Source organism: Macaca mulatta, chromosome 9, assembly GCF_049350105.2.
Source record: "Macaca mulatta isolate MMU2019108-1 chromosome 9, T2T-MMU8v2.0, whole genome shotgun sequence".
Classification (NCBI taxonomy): domain Eukaryota; kingdom Metazoa; phylum Chordata; class Mammalia; order Primates; family Cercopithecidae; genus Macaca; species Macaca mulatta.
This window is the reverse complement of record NC_133414.1, coordinates 131,404,980-131,427,974: the sequence shown is the minus strand read 5'-3', so window position 1 is coordinate 131,427,974 and position 22,995 is coordinate 131,404,980. Positions and strand designations below refer to the sequence as shown.

General features: G+C 53.4%; 2 protein-coding genes across 6 annotated transcripts in view; one reads left to right on the top strand and one right to left on the bottom strand.

Moving 5' to 3' along the window:
• Positions 1 to 22,995, bottom strand: part of GRK5 (G protein-coupled receptor kinase 5) — a 253,439-nt gene that overhangs the window by 131,467 nt on the left and 98,977 nt on the right. For 4 of the 5 annotated variants that reach the window (XM_077947626.1, XM_077947627.1, XM_015148304.3 and 1 more), the window contains exon 2: positions 1,168 to 1,263. In XM_077947626.1, the coding sequence (XP_077803752.1) occupies positions 1,168 to 1,263 (96 nt within the window). Of the gene's footprint in view, positions 1 to 1,167; positions 1,264 to 2,531; positions 2,585 to 22,995 lie in introns of all 5 variants that reach the window. The other variant, XM_077947630.1, reaches the window with a different exon arrangement.
• On the top strand, positions 4,093 to 22,242 carry LOC144331047 (uncharacterized). The gene is made up of 9 exons (XM_077945640.1): positions 4,093 to 4,199; positions 7,165 to 7,265; positions 7,650 to 7,787; positions 8,158 to 8,440; positions 9,726 to 9,832; positions 10,452 to 10,530; positions 11,537 to 11,597; positions 14,392 to 21,285; positions 21,592 to 22,242. Exons 1-8 carry the CDS (start codon positions 4,093 to 4,095, stop codon positions 15,616 to 15,618), a joined length of 2,103 nt encoding a protein of 700 aa, XP_077801766.1. The 3' UTR covers positions 15,619 to 21,285; positions 21,592 to 22,242.

Below are 22,995 nucleotides of genomic sequence, written 5' to 3'. Positions count from 1 at the left end.
GCTTCACCTGCTCATGTCTGCCTTTGTGGGGCGGAGCACAGATGGCTTCCTATCACCTATCAACGTGGAGTGTGGACTGACTGGCCCGGGGCCGGGACGGAGCAAGCCTGGGGGTGGCAGGTAAGTCCCCCCGGCCCTGGAAACTCGGGGGGCCAGGCCGTGAAGAGACCATTTAGAAAAGCTGAATAAATGGCTACACGTGGCCTCGAATTCCAGGGCAGGCACGGGGCAGCTCACCCCAGGCCCTGGGCAGAAGTCCCAGAAAGGGTGGGCCTATGGAGTTCCGGGCGGCGCGACCCCATGCCCAGCCTTCATTGGACTTGAGTCTTCTTCAACGTGTTCAGTATGTCCATGACCTCTGACAATAATAAGCGGATGGGGAGCCCCCATGCGGTGACAGGGAAGGACCCACCCCAGGGCACAGAGGGCAGAAGGGCCGGGGCCCCAAACACTCTGGAGTAGGGCCTCACAACATGCCTGCCCCCTGGGGGCTGTCGCCCAGGCACCCAGGCCTCCTCACCACAGCTGTGTCCTGCATGGGACCAGGCACAGACCCACTTGGTTGGCTGCTCTTAGAGGTGCCTGGTGTGTGTGTGCTGGATACAGGGACCTAAGCTGTGCCACCGAGCCCAGCGGCTCCTCAGGAGCACTGGCATCCCCAGCAGGTGGAAAGGAGAGCCCCACCTCACCCCGCTCTCAGCTCCCAAAGCCTGGGCTGCCTCCTGAGGGCAGCACCCACAGGCTCCAGGAATAAAGTGGAGAAGTTACAAGAGGGGACTCTGTGCTGGGCCTGGCCCACCTCCACTGCCCTCCCACCAGCTGTGTGACTTTGGGCCAGTCACAGAACCACTCTGTGCCTCAGTTTCCCCATCTGAAAGGTGAAGTGAAATATTAAATAATAGCACCTGCCTCAAAGTGTAACTGGGAGGAGGTCACTCTGCCCAGCACATGCCATATATTCAGTGAATACTGGTTGGCTGTTTATGTCCATTAGCAAAGAGGTCAGCCTGGAGCCCCTACCTGGAAGCACGATGCTGTGCCCACTGATTGGCATTTGCCTCCCTGCACAGACGGCCTGGCAGCTCACCCGTTTGCCTCAATGCACAGATGGCTTGGCGGTTCACCTGCTCCTCGCTCCCCCCACGGCTCCCAGGCAGGACAGCTTACCTATGGTCCTTCGGAGGTCTTCACACTGGCTAATGTGAGGGAACTTCAGGATTTCCTTCCACTTCTTGCTTTTCCCTTTGCGCTTTCCTCCGCCCCCTGTAGAGATGGGGAAAAAGATTCCGGACTGAGGCTCCAGAGCCTGCGGGGCCCCTGCAGTGAGCCTGCCCACCAGCCTCCTGGGCTGAAAGACAGGGACGGCTGTAGGTCAAGCCAGTGACACACCCCCAGCCCAAGACATACACATGCACACACACCACACTCCCCAACACACACACTCTTCCTCCCAGGTGGGCTCTGAGCCTCAGTCTCCCATACAGTCCTGCCCGACTCCGATCCCCCAGCACTGAGGCCCGGGGCTCCCCTGCACTCCACCCACACCAGGCATCCCCCACTGCTGTTCCCCCACACCAGACCACAGCCTTCCCACAGCAGGGGCCAAGTCTGCCATGTCTGAACCTCCCCTTTAGCTTGGGACATCCCTGTGGGGCGGAGGCACAGGCAGGTGCCCATGGCCCCTCATGGCCCTCATTTTGTCCTCTCGCTTTCTGTGGAGAATCTCCTTCCCCAGCTGGAGGCCAGATGTTGGGGGAAAAGGACTTCAGTTTCCATTTGTCAAGTACCCCCTTCTTCTCCCTCCTCACAAACCCCAAAGTCTCTGAGGCTAGAAGGAAGGAGGGACTCCTGAGGGGCCCTGCCTCACGTCCTCCCCAGTGCATACGAATACTGAGCACATGGACGTGATGAACATGCACACACAAGCATGTAATGCACACACACAATGAACGTGCACTAGTAATGAACACATGTAATGCACAGACATGTGTAACGTGCAGAACCACATGAGGCGCACACAGGTGTTCCCATCATCCTCGCACTCCTGGTCCAACGGATGGTGGACAGGTGTCAGGAAGCACAGGTGCAAATAGCGATGGGGTGCAGCTCTGGGCCTGAGTGTCCCTGAGCCCACCAGCGTCTGGGCCTTGGACCTGGAGGCACTGCTGTGCCATGTGGCTGGAAGGCTCCCAGGGACCGAGGTGCTGTCACCCACCCTCCACCCTTACAGTGGCCCTTAGCCACCATCTGTCCGTGACTCACCACAGGTCATGGAGACCTTTGTGCCCCTTGGTTATCAGGATTTTATGTAGCTCATCTGCTTGTTTCGGGTGGGTACGCAGCCCCTCCATTCTCTCACCCTCCCAGGAGTCGGTTGGGCAGGACAAGGCCCCGTCTGCACACCAACAAACCCAGGGGAGCCCAGTGGCACTCAGCTCCAGCCCTCCCCGGGCCAGCCCAACCCGTCCTCCACCTTGCTCTGGCCCTGTGGCCGTCCCCTGCTGCCCAGGCAAGCCTGGACAAGAACCCACCATCTCTGAGTCCTTGTCCGTGAACTGGAGACAGTAAGGCCTTCCTCCCAAAGCTGAAAGGAGGGATAACAAGGTAGCGTGTGTTTAAAAGGAGGCACAGAACCGGGGCTTCTTAACTGTCATCCAAGCTATCCTGGAAAGCTAAGGTCATGGCCCTGATTAGCCAGTGCACCTGCCTCTGAGAACGGGACCAGAACTCCGCTCCTGGTGGCCAGGAAGCAGGAGAGGGTGCTGATGGGGAGGAGTCCATCTCTCTCCTCTCCTTTTATCGCATCTTCAACCCAACTCCCTCCTCTCCAACCAGCCCCAGCGTCCTCCTCGCAAATCTCCACAGAGGGACAGAAGGAATGCATATTGGGCACCTGCCGTGGTGAGGCTCCATCTGTACATGACCTTGTTTAATCCTCAGAATAACTCTTCGAGGAAGAAATCACTGGGCCTGCTGGTGGCTCGACCCACAACACACTCACTCTTTCCGCCAACGGGGACCACACATATAAGTGCCCACACATTTCATGCACACATAAACATACACGTGCATACTGCTCAGCCCTGTACTGGCCCTGCCCGGGGCCAAGCCCCTCACCTGCAGGCTTCACCCTTACTCTACAAGGCAGGAACTTTTTTTTTTTCTTTTTTTTGAGACAGAGTCTCAGTCTGTCACCCAGGATGGAGTGCAGTGGTGCGATCTCAATTCACTGCAACCTCTGCCTCCCGGGTTCATGCGATTCTCCTGCCTCAGTCTCCCGAGTAGCTGGGAATACAGATATGCACCACCATGCCCAGCTAATTTTTCATATTTTCAGTAGAGACAGGGTTTTACCATGCTGGCCAGGTTGGTCTCAAACTCCTGACCTCAAGTGATCCACCCGCCTTGGCCCTCCAAAGTGCTGGGATTATAGGCATGAGCCACTGCGTCCGGCCGGCCGGAACTGTTATATACCCAGTTGACAGATGAGGAAATCCAGGCATGGGGGAAAGGTCGCAAGTCACCGATGGCCCCGTGGCTCATAAATGGCAGAGCCAAGATCCCAGCCTGAGCAGAATCCAGACCCTGGGCTCTTGCTCTTGCTGTTCTGTCTATAAACCACCATTTCTGGGTGCCCCGAATACAAGAGAAATTCTCAGAGGATCAAAGAGAAAGCTGGTGTCAGACTTCAGGAGTGACGTGGCAGCCATAACGGGAGCAGAAGCAAGGATCTAGTTGGGGCCGCAGCCTGTGAGCTCCCAGAAAAGCGGCAGGCTGGACCAGAGGCCCGCAGGGTCACCAGTGTGTCCCTTAGATGGCTTGTTTGTCTGCTTGCTTGTTCACTGAACCGGTTGCCAACATTGAAAAATTAGGAGATTCCCAGATGAGGACACAAAGGCCTAAGAATGATATAATGGATGCTGGGGACTTGGGGGAAGGGTGGGAGGGAGGTGAGGGATAAAAGACTACACACTAGCTACAGTGTACACAGTTTAGGTGACGGGTGCACCAAAATCTCAGAAATCACCACTAAAGAACATTCCATGCAACCAAACACCACCTGTTCCCCCAAAAATATTGCAATAAATAAAAATGAGGAGATTTCACATCGAAATCCAGATCTTGGACGTCTCTCGCACAGCCAGGCACCTGACATGGCAAGAAGCAGCCGGAGCTGGGCAGCAGCTGCCCGGGGGACGGTACATGTGGCCTCCAGACGAGTCAATCCTCATCCAGCCGCAGCTCTCATTCAGGCGGCCTAGAGGTTCTATGCACGCCCAGAGAAGGGCCATCCTCTCAAGAAATCAGCCTAAATCCTAGCTCAGCAGAGTCAGACATTCCCATCCCAGCAGCTGTGAGGCCTGGGAGGGTCGTTAGAACTCGACAGGCCTATCCCCTGCTCCTCATTCCCTTCACACACTACTGATTCTCAGACCTGCAGGCATGAAGCACCATTTTTTGCACGCGGCAAAATATGCATAACATAAAATGTACCAGTTTAACCATTATTTAGGTGAATGAGTCAGCGGCATTAAGGATGTTCCCATTGCTGTGGAACCATCACCACCTTCCGTCTCCAGGACTTTTTCATCATCCCAAACTGAAACTCTGAACCCATTAAACATTAACTCCCGTTCCCTCCTTCCTCCCAGCCCCTGGCAACCTCCCTCCTACGCTCCATGTCTATGATTGTGACTACTCTAGATACTTCGCATAAGGGAGTCCTACAATTCATGTTCTTTTGTGTCTGTTCTTTCACTTAGCGTAATGTCCTCGAGCTTCGCCCATGTTGCAGCATGTGTCAGAACTTCACTCGTTTTGAAGGTTGCATAATATTCTTTTGTACGGATATACAACCTTTTGTTTATCGTTCATTTGGGGATAGACATGTGGGCTGTTTCTACCTTTTAGCTATTACGAATAACGCTGCTATGGATATTTGCATACAAGTATCTGTTCGAGTCCCTGCTTTCCATTCTTTTGGGTATATACTCAGGAGGGAAATTGCTGGATTATATGGTATATGTGTTTAAGTTTTTGGGGGAACTGATGAAGCACTCTTGACAATACAGATTTCTAGGCTGCACCCCAATCCTCTGTGACTGGACCCCAGGAATGTGACTTCTTACAAGGATCCCCGAGTGATTCTCAGGCAGCCAGTCTATGGAAACCAGGAGTCTATTTTATACACGCACACTTATAGATTTATTCATTAAGAAAGTTAACATAGGTTCACTGATTCGTTCAACCAATATGTGTTGAGCACCGATTAAGCGGCGAGCTCTCTGCAGGTGCCAGAGGCAGTGTTGCTAGCAGGGAAGACAGACATCAAAGGCATTACTTCAGTGGTTCCCAACCCCAGCGATGGCCTCCCAGGGAACATTTGGCAATGTCTGGAGACATTTTTAATTGTCACCACTGGGTGGAGAGGTGCTACTGGCAGCTAGTGGGTACAGGCCAAGGATGTGGTTAAACATTGTGCTGTGCACAGGACAGCCCCCTGGAACAAAGAATGGTTGGCTCTAAAATGTCAAGGGTTGGGGCCAGGTGTGGTAGCTCATGCCTATAATCCCAGCACTTTGGGAAGCCAAGATGGGAGGATTTGTTTGAGCCCAGGAGTTCAGACCGGCCTAGGCAACATAGCAAGACTCCGTCTCTACTAAAAATAATAAAATAAGTAGCTGGGCATGGTGGTGCACAGGATTGCTTGGACCCAGAAGTTTGAGGCTATAGTGAGCTATGATCATGCCACGGCACTCTAGCCTGGGTACTTTCAAAAGAAAAAGTAAGTCAAGGGTAGGGATGTGGAAAAATGCTGCTTTACTTAATGACCATTTTGACCAACATTTAGGAAAAGAACAGGGGTTGGAGGAGATCTGTTAGTGATGGGGCAGCTGTGGTGGGGGTGGAGGCAGTGGGAAAGGTGAGCCACTTGGAGGCAGCTCCAAGCCAAGGGTGCAGACTCTCCAGCTACTGCCTGGGCTCACTTTCCTCCTCAATCCTATTTCCTCAGCTTCCAGAATACGGCAGGGAGACTATGGTGGGCAGGATAACACCCTCAGGGATGCCCTAATCCCTAGAACCTGTGAGTACATTAGGTTCCATGGCAAATGAGCATTAAGTTTGTGGAAGAAATTATGGATAATAATAGGGACATTATCCTGGATTATCCAGGTGGGCCCACTGTCACCAAAAGGGTCCTAAAATGTGGAAGAGGAAGGAAGAGCAGCCATTGTCAGAGTGATGCAATGTGACAAAGACTCACCAGCCATTGCTGGCTTGGAAGACGGGAAGGGGCCGCAAGCCAAGGCATGCAGGCCAGGAAGGATTCTCCCCGGAGCCCCCAGAGGGAACACAGCCCTGCTGATGCCCTAACTCACTGAGACTGTGTCTGACTTCCAATCTCCGGAACGGTAAGATACGGAACGGTAAGATACTAAATGTGCGATGTTTTAACCCACTTAGTTTGTAGCAATTTGTTATAGCAGCAACAGGAGTTAATACAAGGATGTTCTCAGCAGGGGATCCCCCTAAATAACAGCAGGCACCCAGAATGGCCTCTCACCTCACATCTGGCTTCCAGTTCCTCTAAAAGTCCCATGAAATAAATCCAACCTTCCATAACTCAGATGGGCTGGGAGAAGGTTTCACTTCTTAACAAACAAAACCTGCCTCAGAGAGGGCACCAAGTCTAGACAAATGTTTGGCTCTCAAGCTGCTGCAGCGTTGTGAAGCTGCATATTTGATAACTGAAGTATTGGCACTGTTTATTATTTCATAGGACTTGATTGCTTCTCTGTATCCCGAGAGGTGGCAGGGCCCAGTCACGCCACTGCAAAAATTCCTCCTGTGTCCTGGTCCTATGGCCCCAGCTGCCCTAGGCCCACCTCCCTGCTGGGGAGGGGTGTTAGGCCTACAAAGCTGGGGCCATCACCTCCCACCTCCCCTGTGCTCAGGTCCCAGCAGCAGGAATGACTAGTTCCCAGGCCTGACCACCCACAGGCTCAGCCCGTTCTCCTTGGCCCGGTTCAGGGCCTCGGTAATCGTCTTCCTAAGCTTTATTTCCCTCCCTGCCTCTGCTCTCAGGGCCTTTACACTCACTGTTCCCTCTGCCAGGAGCACCTTCTTCCTACCTTTCTGAACGTTTCTCACCCACATTTCCAGTCTTAGCCTGAATTTTGCCTTCCTGGAGGTCTTCTCTGACCTTGGTTGTGAAGCAGGCCCAGTCTCCACGTGCCATGGAAGTGTGTGGGAAGCACTGGTCGGTCAGTCTGTCTGTCTCTCTCTGTTGAACATGCACATCAGCTTACAGATCCATTTATCCGTTCTCTCAACGCATGCCACTTTCATGGACTCATTCAACCTCTACGTGCAGAGTGACTGCTGGACTCCCAGCCCCAGCCCACAACTCTCATCACCACCTGAAATCTTCCCACTTATTTGTTTCCTTGCCCATCATCAGTCTCCCCTGCGCTGATAGCAGACCCGTAGTGTCAGGGACCTGGGTTTCTTGGTTCTCTGTCACCTTCTCCTTGGTCCACTGTAGATGCCCAAACTGTATCTGCTGAGTCATGCTTTAGGTCCGGCCACCTGGCAGCCCCTCCAAACCCTGTATGCATCATCGTTTCCCCCCCACTCTGACCTTGCAGGTGTGGCTTTCTCTGCCAAGAAGGCTTGTTCTTCAAGCTCCAGCTCTAGTGTCCCTTCTCGTGCTGCCCTGAAGAGGCAGAGCCCCTTGTCTGGACCACAGCCCTCTCCCAGCTCGGGTCAGACCTGCTCCTGGGAAGGTGGGGGGTGCAGCTAACACTTGCTTAATTACGAGCTTCCATTAAGTTACTTGGCTGACTGGGTAAAGGCATGAGCGCCTGCAGGAAGAGATGACAACCTCCCTCCTCCCTCCCTGCCAGCCCTCTGGGCTGAGCACTGACCTCTGCGCACTGTACATTCGGCCCTCATTCAGGAGGTACTGACCCTATTCACAGATGAGAAAGCTGAGGCTCAGGGAGAGGAATGAATGGAGCCAGGGAATAAGCCACACACCCAGGCAGGAGCAAGATCTTCTGCTGGCGCTGGCTCGCTGCTATTTCCTGTCCCGAGGAGCCTCGGGCTTTATTGCTTTCCCAAAGGATCCTCTGCTGTTCAGGGTTTACCTTCCAGCTACCAGTAACGAGTCAGGGAAGAGGACCTGGTTCCTGACCTCATCCAGCTCATTCCATGCATCAGAGAGCAAAGATGAGCAAGACAGCTGGGGCTGTAGCCAGGCAGGTAGGGGAGGCTGCATGGAGAAGGGTGACCCCACCAGGCAAGGGAAAATGGCAGTGACCGAGGCCCAGGGCCAATCAGGGGGGCTCCCACTCTGGGGAAGGCACCAGAGGACCAAGGTGGCCTTGCGTAGGAAGGAGTCCAAGACGAAACCTGGAGAAAGGCGGACAACAGCAAGGTGGGGTGTTCCCTGACTCATGGCTGCCACTGGCCCTTTAGAGGGGACAGATTCTAGGGAGGGCATTGCTTGTCCAATCCCACTCTCACTCCTGCTTTCTCTGGCCCCGGGGGCTCCCTCGGCTGCCAGCTGCCAGCAATGTCCTCCAGGAGGTGCCCTCCTGCCAGGCTGGGGAAGTGTGTTAAGGGGGAGGTAAGGCAGGAGGAGGGAGAGTGGTTAACAAAGGGGTGGGGGCCCCACAGGAGGAGGGCATGTCCTAGCAGGGAATGGAGTGCCCGATGGAAGGCAGAAGCAAAGTAATAATAAAAAGCCACTGATCCTCAAGCATGGGCCAAGCACTCGTCTCAGTGAGTTATTGAGACACTAATGCGTTTCCTTCTCTTGTGGCTATCCCCAGGGAAGAATAAAAGTATCATTCCCCCCAAAAAACTGCCATGGGAGAAGAGGCTGTCTCGGTGGGGGAAGAAACTGACTTGCTGTTACTCTTGTTGCCTTTGCTGTTTCTGAGAGTGGTGTTTGTGCTTTCAAGGCAGAGGCTGAAATGAGCTGGCATGGAGAACGGAAGGGAGAAGCTGAGGCTGGAGGAGGTGCGGTGCTTCTGGGGAGGGCAGTGGGACCACCTGAGCTCCAGGAAGGCATTGTCCCTGTGGCAGTGTCAGCCCAGTGGGATGTGGCTGGGGTGCAGCGATGATGGGTTCCAAGCAGTGAGGGGCCTACAGCCCCCAGAGCCCTGTAACTACCTGGCACTGTGGAGTGGAACTGCCAGCCCAGCCCCTTCCTCCAAAGGACACTGGCAAAACCAGCAATAGTGGTGATCTGGACAGGCTAAGGTCTAACTTACTGGGCTCCTTTAAGCCCAACAGCTTCACATACCATCCTTGGGAGGGATGGAATAGACCTTTGCAAAACAATTGACCCTGGACGGCTTGTGTGGCCTTTGCTATACTCCCAGAGTCAGGGAATTTGTACCAGTAACACATCACCTAGTTCAATTCCCACACCACCCCTGTGAGGTAGGTCCTAGTACTGAACCCGTTTGACAGATTCGGAAACAGAGTCTCAGAAAGGAAAGAACCTTGCCTCAATCAGGCAGTGCGTATCATAACCTGAACCAGGGCTCAGCTGTTCTGACTCTTAGTCTAATGTTCTTTTCCTCCCTGGTGACAAATGCGCGATTGATCAGAGAAAGGTTCCACGAGGGAAACTAAGGAAGGTTCTATGCATTTGTTGGAAGGAGCTTCCTTCTTGCCCTTAAGTCAGTGGTTCTTGGTGGTCCTTGGACCAGCAGCATCAGCATCGCTGGGAGCCAGTTAGAAATGCAGCTTCCTGGGCCCACCCTGGACCTACGGAATCAGACACTGGCCAGCATGGGTGACTTAATGAGCTCTGCAGGTGATTCTGGTGCACTCTCACTTTGAGAACCACTGCTGTAAGTCAAGAGAAAGTCCCTGAAATCAGTGAGCAAAAGGATGACGCGACCACTCTTTCTAGGAATTTCTTCCTCTCTGACTTGTTATTTCTGCCCTGTCTACGTCTTCTAAAAAGGACCCGAAGACACACAAACAGGCTTGGAAAAGTTGACTGAAAAATATTCCTCCCAGCTCCAGAATGCGGTGATCCTGGGCTCTGACTCTACAAGGTCGCTGCGTCCTGCCTGACTTGAGTCAAGCATTCTTCTCACAGCAGGATGCCTGGCAGCCATAAAGCCGTTAACAAGGCCACTCACAGGGGCAGGAGGACAAACCGTATGAGGCCCCTCCTACACCAGAAAGCCTAAGCGAGATTGCAGGGAGAGCACCGCTCAGTTGCGGCCTTGAGGGGTCCGGGCCAATGAGATGGCCTCAGGGGCCACTGCCCCCCACTCTCCCCCAGGCCCTGATCATCTCCCTGTGAAGTTGGGCAGAAGTTACCTCAAGTCTCACACCTATTTTGCGTGCGCACACACACACACACCCTGTCTACTGAATGCCTCTTTGCCTTCTGTTGACCCTTGGACCTTTATTGTTTACAGATCCCAGAGAAGAGAAAGTCATCCCTGGGGACGGGAAGGCAAGATCCACAGTGAACCTGCCGTGCTTTCTGGACCCTGAGTAAGTGGGGGCCTGTTTTCCCATGGGCCACACCCCTCTGGGGCATCCCCACACTCCTGGCATCCCCACAGATCAGGACATACTCACATCTTTGCACAGGCCCCAACTGGTCATAGTATAATAAAGAATCTGACTGGCCTTTGTCCCTGGCTCCTGAGAGGTGGCCTCTAAGTCCTTGGAATTTTCTGAGTAACAGGAGTGTCTTTTTCATTCATGGTAGGCCTCTGAAGCCATATCTCAGTTTATGCTAACAAGATGACTCATGGCGGGGCTGGCCATGCCAGAGAGACCAGTCATGGGATTAGAAGGTTGAGGCTTTGAGCCACGTGATATCACCCAGACTTCCAGAGAGACAGGGGGCCAGAGATTGGGTTCAACCATGTGCCCAGGGATTCCATCAATCATGCCTACATAACGATGTTCCAATAAAAACTCCAGACACTGAGGCCTGGGTGAGCTTCTTGGTTATCACACACCAAGCGTGCCAGGAGGCTCCAATAAAAACTCCAGACACCGAGGCCTGGGTGAGCTTCCTGGTAATCACACACCAATGTGCCAGGAGGTGGCACATCCATGGCAGCTTCACATCTGGGACCCTCAGACCTTGCCCTGGGCACCTCTCCCTGTCACTGGTTTGGGTATCTTTTTGCAATAATAAAACTGTAATTGTCAGTATAGCGCTGCACTGGGTTCTGTGAGGGAGTCTAGCGAATTATCCAACCTGAGAGCTTCAGGGGAATCCCTAAATCTGTTGCCATGGTCAGAAATGCCAGTGGCCTGGGGACTCCCCAACCATGTGGCAGGTGCCTGGAGTGAGGGTGGTCTTGTGGAGACTGTGCTCTTCATTTGTGATGTCTGCACTAATCCTGGGTAGTTAGAACTGCAGCTGTTGAGGCTGCTATGTCTTCAGAACCCTTCAGCCCAGCTCACTACCCATCTCCCGGAATCCTCATTCTAAAGGCTCAAGGAGCAAATCTGATTGGCCAACTCATCTTTTCTCTCCAAGCCACATGTCATGGGTCACTCTAGAGTTTGAATGGGTCTGGTCCTCGTATGGAGAGGGCAGGGTAACATGGCACGGCCACCCCAGCTCTCAGCTCAGAGCAGAAACCCCGGGGTTGGGGCCAGGCATAACCAGAGGCAGCAGGAATGGGGCCACAGAAACTGCCACCCCCATTTCCAGAATAGTTTGGGGGCACTGCTGGTTAAAGGCACAAGCACACGGGGTAGTGAGGGGCACAGGCTACAGAGACCCCAGGACTTCCCAGCAGAAACTGGCTTGTGGTTCAGAAAAGTCAGCATTATGCTATTGCAGGGGGCCACATTTGTTAGAAACCCAAACTATGTCATGAATCGGGTCTTTCGACTATGAATTTGGAGGGGGAGGAAGGAAAGCCCTGAAAACTGGAGAAGCTGCCCTCAACTGAATCAGTCTGGGGGGGTCTCAGGTGTTGCAGTGACTGCATGCGGAAGGATCACTCCACTGCGTTCCCAGCCACAAAAGGCCAATGACTCATCTGCAGTCGAGTGGAAAGCAGTGTCACAATTCCGCCTGCGATGTCTGCGGGACTAAAGACTCCATCCAGTTCTTTTCTACCCAGGTGGGCTTTCAGGACTCAGCTCCCAATGTGCTGCCAGCAGGGCTGGATTTCCAGAAAATGTCACGGTGGGGAGGCTGTGGGTGTTCTCAGAGTCAGATCTGGCCTGGGCAAAGTGGAGGCGGCCAGTTGTTCTGATGAGAAGGGGTTACCCCTGTGTCTACTGCCTTCTGTTCCTCCCTCCCCTCCACTGATACTTATTTTCCATCCACCTGGGCTCTGCCACCTTTGCCACCCCCAGAGTGACACCACCAGCTGAAACTGATGAGGTGGGCATGTGGCTTCTCACTGATTCTAAGTCTCTTTTCATCCAGCCCCGAACAAGGCGAGATCCCAATTACAGGGCCTGATCAGGGGCTGCGTCACCAAGTGACTCAAGCCTTTTCAGAAGCAACATGACTCCAGCCAAGTGTATTTGAGGTGACCTCAGCCTGTAGGGGACTTTCTCCAACCCAGTGCACTTGGCAACCACTGTGAAAGGGAGACAGGCCCCTGGTTTCGGGTGGGGGTGGGAGAAAGCACCATCTCTCTAGCCTCAGTTTCGTCATCTGAGATCCAGGACAGGGTGCAGAGCCCCTCTGTCAAGAGTTTGCTTTAAGATCCCCACAGGTGAGACACATGATGAGGAGACCACTGAGTGGGCCAGGCAGGGAAGGGGTGGAGTGGGGCAGATATAGGCCAAGGGTCTCATTCTGTCTCCACGGCTCTCACCTTCTAAGAATAGCCAGCCCCTGGCTGAGTCCCTGACTCGGTGCACCTCCTCTACACAGCCTTTCTGCACACTCTCCAGAATCAGGGGGAATCCAGCCTCGGTCCTCATCCTGCCCTCAGTTCCTCCATTACTGCACTGCCCCAAAGTGCTGGAGCTGGGAGGTCAAGGTCTAGTGGCGTCAGGAGGAGACTGCTCCCCGTAACTATCCCCTGATTGAGAGGTTTAGAAGAAAACAACATGAAGGGCTGCCAAAACACCTGTGACCCGGAATCTCTCGAGATGGGGCTTGTGCAGTGCCTCTGGATGGCATCGGTCCACTGTTCCCTGGGGCAGGAAGCATCAGGAGCTTTTAGGCGCCATGGTCCTGCTGCCTTCGAGTGTGTCCAGCACTTTCCTAGCTGAGCATAGGACCCCAGGTGGCAGGCAAGAGAGGGAAGTGGGGTGGTCTGGGGGACACAGAGCCTTTCCCTGTCCAAGGGTGCATTCCACAGCTGGCACCACCAGCTCCACCATTTGGTGGGGACTGGCTCTTTTCACGTGAGGAGAATCACTTCAGAGACCTAAGGAATGGGTCGAGTTGTGCAGGATCCAGCCCCAGGTTCCATTCATAGGGCTGACACTCTGATGTGGGCACAGCCAGGCCAGGGAGCAACTGCCAGAACTGTGAGGCCAGGAGGCAGCGAGAGTGGCTGGAACCCTTTCCGGGCCTGCTGGCCGCCTGCCACTCAGTCAGGGGCTTGCTGTGCTCAAGGATTCCACCCAAAGCGGGGGCAAAAGGCACGGGCAGATGGGAACCGGGGCGTCATACACCCCAGCCTTCCCAGCGGCTCTGTCCTCTACAGGAGCGGACATGGGGAGCAAAGACACAGTTCTCCTGACCCCAGAAAGTTCCCTGTGCCGCAGTTCTCAGCTATGAGTGTCTGAAATGTCTTGGCTGGATGGTGTTAGGCGCATGGGGCGGCTCAGGGCATCTGGGGCCTGCGGTCTGTGGGCAGGTGCCAGCACCTCCAGGCCCCTCCTCACGGCCACAACACAGTTGGGGTTTCCAGAGCAGAAAAACCTCAGCCTCAACCAGAGGGATCCCACAACCTCAAATAGGAAAACCAAAACCAACACCAGGCTGGGTAACTGGTCGCCATGGGGATGGGGACAGGGCCCCTTCCAGCACATGGGGCCTGAGAGAAAGGAACACTCTGGTGTGGCCCAGGGGAGGTGGAGAGACTGGGGACAGTCCCTCCCAGGAAACCCTTCCAGGGAGGTCAGTGCTGACACCAGGCCACCTCCCCCACGAAGGCTACTTCCCCTCCCTGACAGTTGCACTGTTCACCAGGACACAACCATCCACTGCCTCATGACATCTTCACTGCAATGTAAGCAGGTGTCACTGCACTGCTATCTAAGCCTTGCTACATACCACCTGTGTGGACTTGGTTAAGTCCCTCCGTGTTTTCTCCTGCAAACTGAGACACTGCTACCCACCTGGCATTGCTGTGTTAAGGATTAGCACCATATGCAAGATACCTAGCACCTCATAGGTGCCACTAAATGTAGCCACTGCCACCACCACTACCATTGCCACCATCATCACCACCACCATTACCACCTTCCCCATCACCACCACCACTACCATCCCCACCACCATCATCACCACCACCATTACTACCATCCCCATCACCACTACCATTACCATCACCATCACCACCATTACCACCACCATCACCACCATTACCACCACCATCATCACCACCCATCACCACTACCATTACCACTACCATCATCACCACCACCATTACTACCATCCCCATCACCACTACCATTACCACCACCATCACCACCACTACCACCACCACCACCATTACCACCACCATCATCACCACTACCATTATCACCACTACCATTACCACCACCATCACCACTACCATTACCACCACCATTACCACCACCATCACCACTACCATTATCACCACCATCACCACCATCACCACTACCATTTCCACCACCATCACCACCACCACCACCATCACCACTACCATTACCACCATCGTCACCACCACCATCATCACTACTACCATTACCACCACCATCATCACCACCACCATTACTACCATCCCCATCACCACTACCATTACCACCACCATCACCATTACCACTACCATCATCACCACCATCACCACTACCATTACCACCACCATCACCACTACCATTACCACCATCACCACCACCACCACCATCACCACCACCACCACCACCACCACCATCACCACCACCATCACCACTACCATTACCACCATCATCACCACCACCATCACCACTATCACCACCACCATTACCACCACCATCATCACCACCACCATTACTACCATCCCTATCACCACTACCATTACCACCACCATCACCACCATTACCACCACCACCACCATTACCACCACCATCACCACCACCATCACCACTACCATTACCACCACCATCACTACTACCATTACCACCACCATTAACACCACCATCACCACCACCATCACCACTACCATTACCACCACCATCACCATCACCATCACCACTACCATTACCACCACCATCACCACTACCATCACCACCATCATCACCACCACCACCATCACCACCATCACCACTATCATTACCACCACCATCACGACTACCATTACCACCATCATCACCATCACGACCACCATCACCATCACCACAGCCACCAGCACCACCATTACCACCATTACCACCATCACTACCACCATCACCACCACCATCAGGCTCTGTGGATGACAGAACTGAGGACACAGAGCTGGCAAGGGACAAACAGCAGGTCTCAAGACTAGGTCCTCTGACATCTGACTCTAAGTTCAGCTATGTCTATACCCTACTATGCCACACACACACACACACACTCCCAGAGCTTCCCCATCAGCATGATGCCAGTGTCTGTCCCAACATTGCCGGGGTGCCACAGGAAGCAGGAAGTCTCACAGGGGCACCATGATTCGGCACATACTGCCTCCCTGACTTCATCTCCTCCCACTCTCACCTCTACTCACTCCATTCCAGCCACACTCTTCTCCTCAAACACCCCAGGCATGTTCCTGCCTGAGGATTTTTTCCGCAAAGGGCCAGATAGGGTCTCTGGGTCACAGAGACAGTGTGTAGACAAATGAGCATGGCTGTATTCCCATAAAACTTTATTTAAAAAAACAGGCAGTGGCTGGATTGGGCCCTCGAGGTACAGCTGGTCTCATTTTCTCTGCTCTGGCTGCTCCCTCTTCCTGGAATTCTCTTCCTGCTCCTTGGGAGAAAACAGCCTCGGGTTAACAGTTTTGGCCTACTTGCAGCTTTTGCACAGCTCTCACTTTCTCCATGAGGCTGACCCTGATCACCATTAAAAAAAAATCATTTATTGAAATGAAATTCACTTAATATTAACCATTTTAAAGTGAATAATTTAGGCTGGGTGCGGAGGCTCACGCCTGTAATCCTAGCACTTTGGGAGGCCAAGGCGGGTAGATCACCACACGAGGTCAGGAGATTGAGACCATCCTGGCTAACATGGTGAAACCCCATCTCTACTAAAAATACAAAAAGAAAAATTAGCCGGGCATGACAGCGGGTACCTGTAGTCCCAGCTACTCGGGAGGCTGAGGCGGGAGAATGGTGTGAACCCGGGAGGCAGAGTTTGCAGTGAGCGGAGATCTCACCACTGTACTCCAGCTTGGGCGACAGAGCAAGACTCCGTCTCAAAAAAAAAAAATAGTGAACAATTCAGTATTATTTAGTACATTCACAGTGTTGTGCTTCTACCACCTTCATTTAGTTCCAAAACATTTAAAACATTTCTGTCACTAGGAAGGAAAATCCTCTACTTTTTTTGTTTGTTTGTTTTTTTGAGACAGTCTTGCTCTGTCACCCAGGCTGGAGTGCAGTGGTAGAGCGATCTCAGTTCACTGCAACCTCCACCTCCCGAGTTCAAGCAATTACCCCACTTCAGTCTCCTGAGTAGCTGGGACTACAGGCGTGCAGCACCATGCCCAGCTAACTTTTGTATTTTTAGTAGAGATCGGGTTTTGCCACATTGCCCAGGCTGATCTCAAACTCCTGAGCTCAAGTGATCCACCTGCCTCGGCCTCCCAAATTGTTGGGATTATAGGTGTGAGTCACCATGCTCGGCCTCTACTCACCCTTTTTAATCCTACAACCTGCCCCCACCCACTGCCCCACTGCCCCCATCTTGGGACCCCTCCGCCTTTCTTTTACTGTTAGTTTCTAATTCCCAGGCACACATCGCCCTGCAGCAAGCGTTCTGTGTGGCTCCTGAGTTATTCTGCTCATTGCTTCCTGCCAGTCTCTGCCTCACCTCCCGCTGGAATGCAGACTTCATGGGAGTGGGTATCCCAAACTCTCAAACACCTAGAACAGCGCTGGGACATAGCAAAAGCTCCATCAATCTCTGATGAATAAATGGATGGACAAACAGATGGGGGAGGCAGGACCGGAAGGGAAGAGATGATTTCCAAATGGACTTAGAAACACCAACAAATAAGCCACACTGCACACCAAAATCTCTGAGCCTCCATTTTCTGCTCTGAAAAAGGGAATACGACCACCTTCCCAGCAAGGTGGAGGGTACGCGCAGCCCCTCCCCTTTGTGTGCCTCTTCCCATCTCACTGTGTCTGTTGACCCAGCCCTGGATCAAGAGCCCCTTCTTCTAGGGCAGTGCGGAAAGAGAAGGGGCTCTCAACAGACAGGGAGGGCTGGGCTGCTGACTCCTCTGTCCACAAGCTGAGTAACTACAGGCCACTTCCCCAACCTCTCTGAACCACAGTTTCCTAACTGGTCTAATAACCAACTGCCCTTTGTAAGGGTCGATTCGAAAATGTGCTTGAAGCCCTTGCACTGTAGGAGGCACGAGGCAGGCCATCATCCCATTTTAAGCCCTCTTGCTCTGCATCCCAACTGCCCAACGCCACCCCGCCTGGGGCTTCCTTCCTTTTCCCTCTATCCCTCTACATCTCTTAGGAGAAAGTAGACCCCTAGTCCTCTTGCAAACACTATTGATCTTCTTAAAAATGTCTTTTCCCAAGAAGTAGCAGAACTGGAAAAAAAAAAAAAAAAGTTCTTTCCAAGGAAAATAATTTTTTAATGTATTTTTGTGCTCACGATGTTTTTGCCCACTCTGGTTTTCACAGTTGAGAAAAGTCTGGCCACAAAAATTGACTTTTCACTACAAGAGTAATCCCCTTCTTGCAGCAAGGCCCAAATTTGGTCATTTTTGCCCCATAATGTTTTCTCTGGGTTAAAGAGGAAGAGAAAGCCAGGGGAAGGGAGGTGAGTGGACCCCTGAGAAATGCTCCTGGCAGTCGTAGGCCAGCCCCTGCTGCAACTGTGGCAATTCTGTTGGAGAAATAAACAGGACTACTTGCTCAGGAAAAATACCCCAATTTTTCATAGATACTCACAAAAATATTTGCATTTTCCTGTGAGTACTAATTACTTCTGCTCTCCCCAGAATTTCTGCATCCCCTATTTCAAAGAAGCTAAACAAACTCTGTAGAGATCCTGGCCAATCAAAACCTGCTCAGCACTCAGGTACATTACCATGTGGACATGATCGTGTACACACAAGGCCTGGGAAGCCTGTGCCACTGAGACACTAGGATGAAACAGGCCCTGGCCTTCATGCTCCACCTCCATAGTCTCTGGGTCTCATGACCCTACAGTAAAGTAGATTTGTTTTGCAGAGGAGGAAACAAGCCCAGAGAGGACAGGGGTCTGGGCACACAGCTACTGACAGGCTGAGCTGGGATTTGAGCCTAAGAATGCCTGGTTCTTAACTCCCAGTCCACGAGGATGACGCTGACTCAAGGGACAGGCAAGAGCTGGGTCCTAAGAAAGTTCCCCCAAAGTCTGAAGCCACGAAAGCACAAAACCAGCACAGCGCAGAGGCACCTGTAGAGAGGATTCCAACACAGAGATGAGGTCTCCCAAACTGGATCCAGGAAAGAGTTAGTGATGCCCACCTACCTCGACCCCAAGCGCGCTCCTCCTGAGGGCCTCCCACCTCAGTTCACAGCACCACCATCACCCAGTCACTTGGTCCAAACATCTAGATGCCATCCCTGACTTCCGCCTCTCTGCGGCCACTGTAGGAAACAGCCTCCAGGACGGCCCCAGAGATTCCTGCTTCCTGTAAGGTCTCCTCCCACACTGATGAGCCCAGAGAAAAAGCTGGGCTGCCACTCTGCAGGTCCCACAGGTCCTCACGATGAATCCACGAGCTACTGAGCCACATCCCAAGGAAGGTAAAGGAATCCCATTATTTTGTGCTCCTGGACAGGACCTGAGAGCCTCACCTTGGGGTCTAGAGAGCTGGCATTTGTCCTTAAAGATCAGCTCCAGATAGTATCTCTATGGAAAGAACTTAAATTACAGACCCATTGAAGCACTTCCTGGGGTGCTATTTACCCCCAATATCAGTAACGCTGAGGCCAGAACTGTCCCTTCCAAGGTTCCTTTAAAACTCATTGCAATGCAGTGTAATTCCTAAGAGCTTTGGGGTCAGCCAGGTCATGGTTCACATCTGGTCTCTGTCCATAGCTGTGTGACCCTGGGCAAACTGCTTACCCTCTCTGAGCTTCAGATTGTTCAAGCCTAAAATGGGGAGACACCATCCTCTTAAGAAGGCTGCTAGGGCCTACGTGAGATTGTGGTTAGCACCAGTTAGCACTCAGTAAATGTGAGCTGTCACCACTACTCTGCCCTGAGTCCTGATCTCACATAGGGTCACAGGACCTGGGGGTTGAAAGGGCCCTTCCTTGTCCTTGATTCAACCTCCCTCAACACTCCCATTGAACCCTGCATTCCCAGCAGGCTTCCCTCCCACCAAGGCCTTACTGAGCTCAGCTCTGCCTCCCCTTCCATCCACCATGCAGACTCATACCGAGGACCTACTTGGTACTTGGCACGTGGCCCCTGCCCTACAAGAACTCACAGGCTCGTGGGTGGCACTGACCCATGCCAGGTGACAATATAAGAGGAAGAGGGGACCGAGGGGGCACAGGGGAGGCGCAATCAACCCTGCCTGTGGAATCAGGGAAGACTTCCTGAAGGAGGTGACCCTTGGGCTGAACCCTCTCTTCTTAGAGACCACACAGTCCCTCATGCACCAGCCCTGCAGGGATGTGGCAAGAACTCCGAAGGTGGCCCCAGTTTCCATCCAGGCTCAAGAGCCTGGGTCCTGGGCACCAGCCCTCCCAGCCTCAGCACCAGCCTCCTCACTGGAGGGAGCTCCCAGAAGGGCCCTGGGAAGATCTGCCTCCCTCAGGGAAGAGTCCTTTCCCTTCAGCTCCATCTGGGAAGTGGGGAGAAGGGGGAGAAGGGGGCCGGCCGGCAGGCCATCCCGCCAGCATTCCCCAAATCCATACAGGGCTCCCCTGCCTCACAACTGGACTTGCCCAGGATCTCAAGCTAACACTAAGATCCTCCCCCTGGCCCCCTGGAACCAGGAAGCAGCTGGCCTGCGGGTCGGGGGCGAGGGCAGGCCTGAGCATGGCAGCCACAGTGCCTGTGCAGCCGTTTTCTCTAATCCTCAGAATGACGCGTAAGAAAGCTCCCCCACCGCATGGCACAGGAGAAGACACGGAAGCTATGAAGAAGCAGGCCGACCGGCCCAACGTCACTGGGAAGAAAACACATGCCTCCTCCCTTCGTCACCCCAACTGTGTTCGCCTTTCCCTTCAAGCGCTTGCGGCCAAGGGAAGCCCCCATGGATTGGGCTGCTCCTGGGGAGGAGTCAGGGGACCCAGGGAGGATTCTGAGGGGGCACACACCTGGCCTGCACATCACAGATGACCCCACAGATGGCTGTACCGAAAAGCCCTTGCCACACACAGAGTTATTTCCGTCACTTCTACCACGAGCACACAATTTCGGCAGGGCTACAGTTTGACACCCATTTTGTAGATCAGGAAGCTGAGGCCGGGGCGGGGTGAGGCGTGCCTGGGGTGCATGGTCAGTGATGGGGGCCTGACCCTGATCCACATCCGAATAGGAGCTGCTGCGGGCACAGCTCTGGTACCCAAAGATAAACCCGGGCACTTATGTTCCTGCAAGGACCTGGGGAGCAGGCTTAGACCCAGCTCTGACCCTGCAGGCTCAGCCTACAAAGATGCACAGGCACACAGTGCAGACCCGCCATGGGTGCCCACTCCCAGGGGACCAAGGACGATGCCTGGAGAGGTGGGTGCTCAGATGGAGCCTCACAGAGGCAGGGCATAGGCTGGGGCCCCAGGTTCCCCATGACCATTTCCCTCTGTACTACCCCCACCTCATTCCTGTGACACAACAGAGCAAGCTGGGGCAAGGGAGTGGGGCTTAAAAAGGCTTTCTAGAAAATGCTTCTTGAACTGTAAAACAGCCATCGAGGGCTCTGTTGGGAAGATGAGGTTTTTTTTTTTTTTGAGTCGGAGTCTAGCTCTGTCGCCCAGGCTGGAGTGCAGTGGCCAGATCTCAGCTCACTGCAAGCTCCGCCTCCCGGGTTTACGCCATTCTCCTGGCTCAGCCTCCCGAGTAGCTGGGACTACAGGCGCCTGCCACCTCACCCGGCTAGTTTTTTGTATTTTTTAGTAGAGACGGGGTTTCACCGTGTTAACCAGGATGGTCTCGATCTGCTGACCTTGTGATCCGCCCGTCTCGGCCTCCCAAAGTGCTGGGATTACAGGCTTGAGCCACCGCGCCCGGCCGAAGATGAGGTTTTTATCCCTCAGAATTCAAAATCCAATGTGTATGCAGAAAGGAGGGCTCGCCACCAAGAGACCAGAGTAGAGCACGGCTGCACGAGTTTCCTCTTGCTTCAGTAACAAGTTATTAATAGCACAAATGGAGTGCTGTAGACACAAATGTATTATCCTACAGTTCTAGAAGTCAGAAGTCTGCAATCAGATTCATCGGCTAAATCCAGGTGTCGGCAGGGCAGTGTTCCTTCCAGAGGCTGCAGGGGAGCATCTACAGGCCACCTCTATTCATGGCCCTTCCTCCACCTTCAAAACCAGCAGTCGCTGGTCAGGTCTTTCTCAAGCTGCATCACTCTGAACTCCTTTTCACAGGCACAGTCAACTCTCCCTCTAAGCAGGTCCCTTGTGATTTCTCTGGGCCCACCTGATGTCTCTGGAGAACCTCTCCATCTCAAGAGCCTTAACTTAACCACAGCTGCAAAGCCCCTTTTATCAGGTAGGTAACATATTCACAAGCTGCAGGGATTCAGATACGACATCTTTAGGGGACCATTATTCAGCCTTAATCATGCAGTGATTAAGACTGCATGCTCCAGGGCCAGACTGCCTGGGTTTAAACCCAGCTATGTAATTTACTAGCTGTGTGACTCCAGGAAATTTACTTAACCTCTCTGTGCTTCAACTGACTCCTTTATAACCTCATAGATACAGGTGTCAATGAGCTGATGCACATAAAGCATTTAGCATAGTTAAGAAAGTTCAGTGAGTAAGGGCTGCAATTATCTCCTACTCTCCACCCAACTGAGAATGAATGACATCACAGCCGAGAGGAACCTTGGTGATCACCCACACCTGCCCCTCACTGATGGCTGGAGACACAGGGGCCCAGGGAGAAAAAGTGAGCCATCCAGGTCACACAGCATTCTTTTAGGCAACCCCCAGTACCCTATAACTGTACCTGGTACAGACGAGCTCAAGGAAGCATCCCCCATGGCTCCCCAGTGCCCTGCACCCAGTAGACGCTAGAGGACACTGCAGCCGGGAGTCACCTGGGGGGAGAAGAGGGGAAGTGCTCCCCGGCAGAACGTCTGCAGGAAACACCTGCAGGTGCAGCAGCCCCGGCCAGATTCTCACACCCCACCCACCAGGCCCAGGGGCCCAGATGACATCTCTTTCCGCAGGAGAAGTCAGCAGAAGAAATCGTGGCTAGGGACACCAAAACCCATGATGAGGGCCAAGAGAGGGTGCTCTGCCCCACAAGTGTCAGCCAGGACCCCGGCTTCCTCCCCTCGCTGTGTGATCTCAGTGTGGGTCTGGACACATCCCCTCTCTGGGCTTCCATTTCACATCAAAAAGCAGGAACCAGAACGGCTCAGCGGCTCTCAATCTGCAATCATGGTCCAGGAGCCCCCGACCAAGTTT

Excerpts from the sequence above, each read along its gene's own strand:
- LOC144331047 (XM_077945640.1), top strand. The coding sequence starts at position 4,093 with ATGAGGAGATTTCACATCGAAATCCAGATCTTGGACGTCTCTCGCACA. Across the intron at positions 7,788-8,157 it reads TCAGACCTGCTCCTGGGAAG|CTACCAGTAACGAGTCAGGG; the intron begins GTGGGGGGTGCA and ends TTTACCTTCCAG. Across the intron at positions 11,598-14,391 it reads CCTCGTATGGAGAGGGCAGG|CCACTGCCACCACCACTACC; the intron begins GTAACATGGCAC and ends CACTAAATGTAG.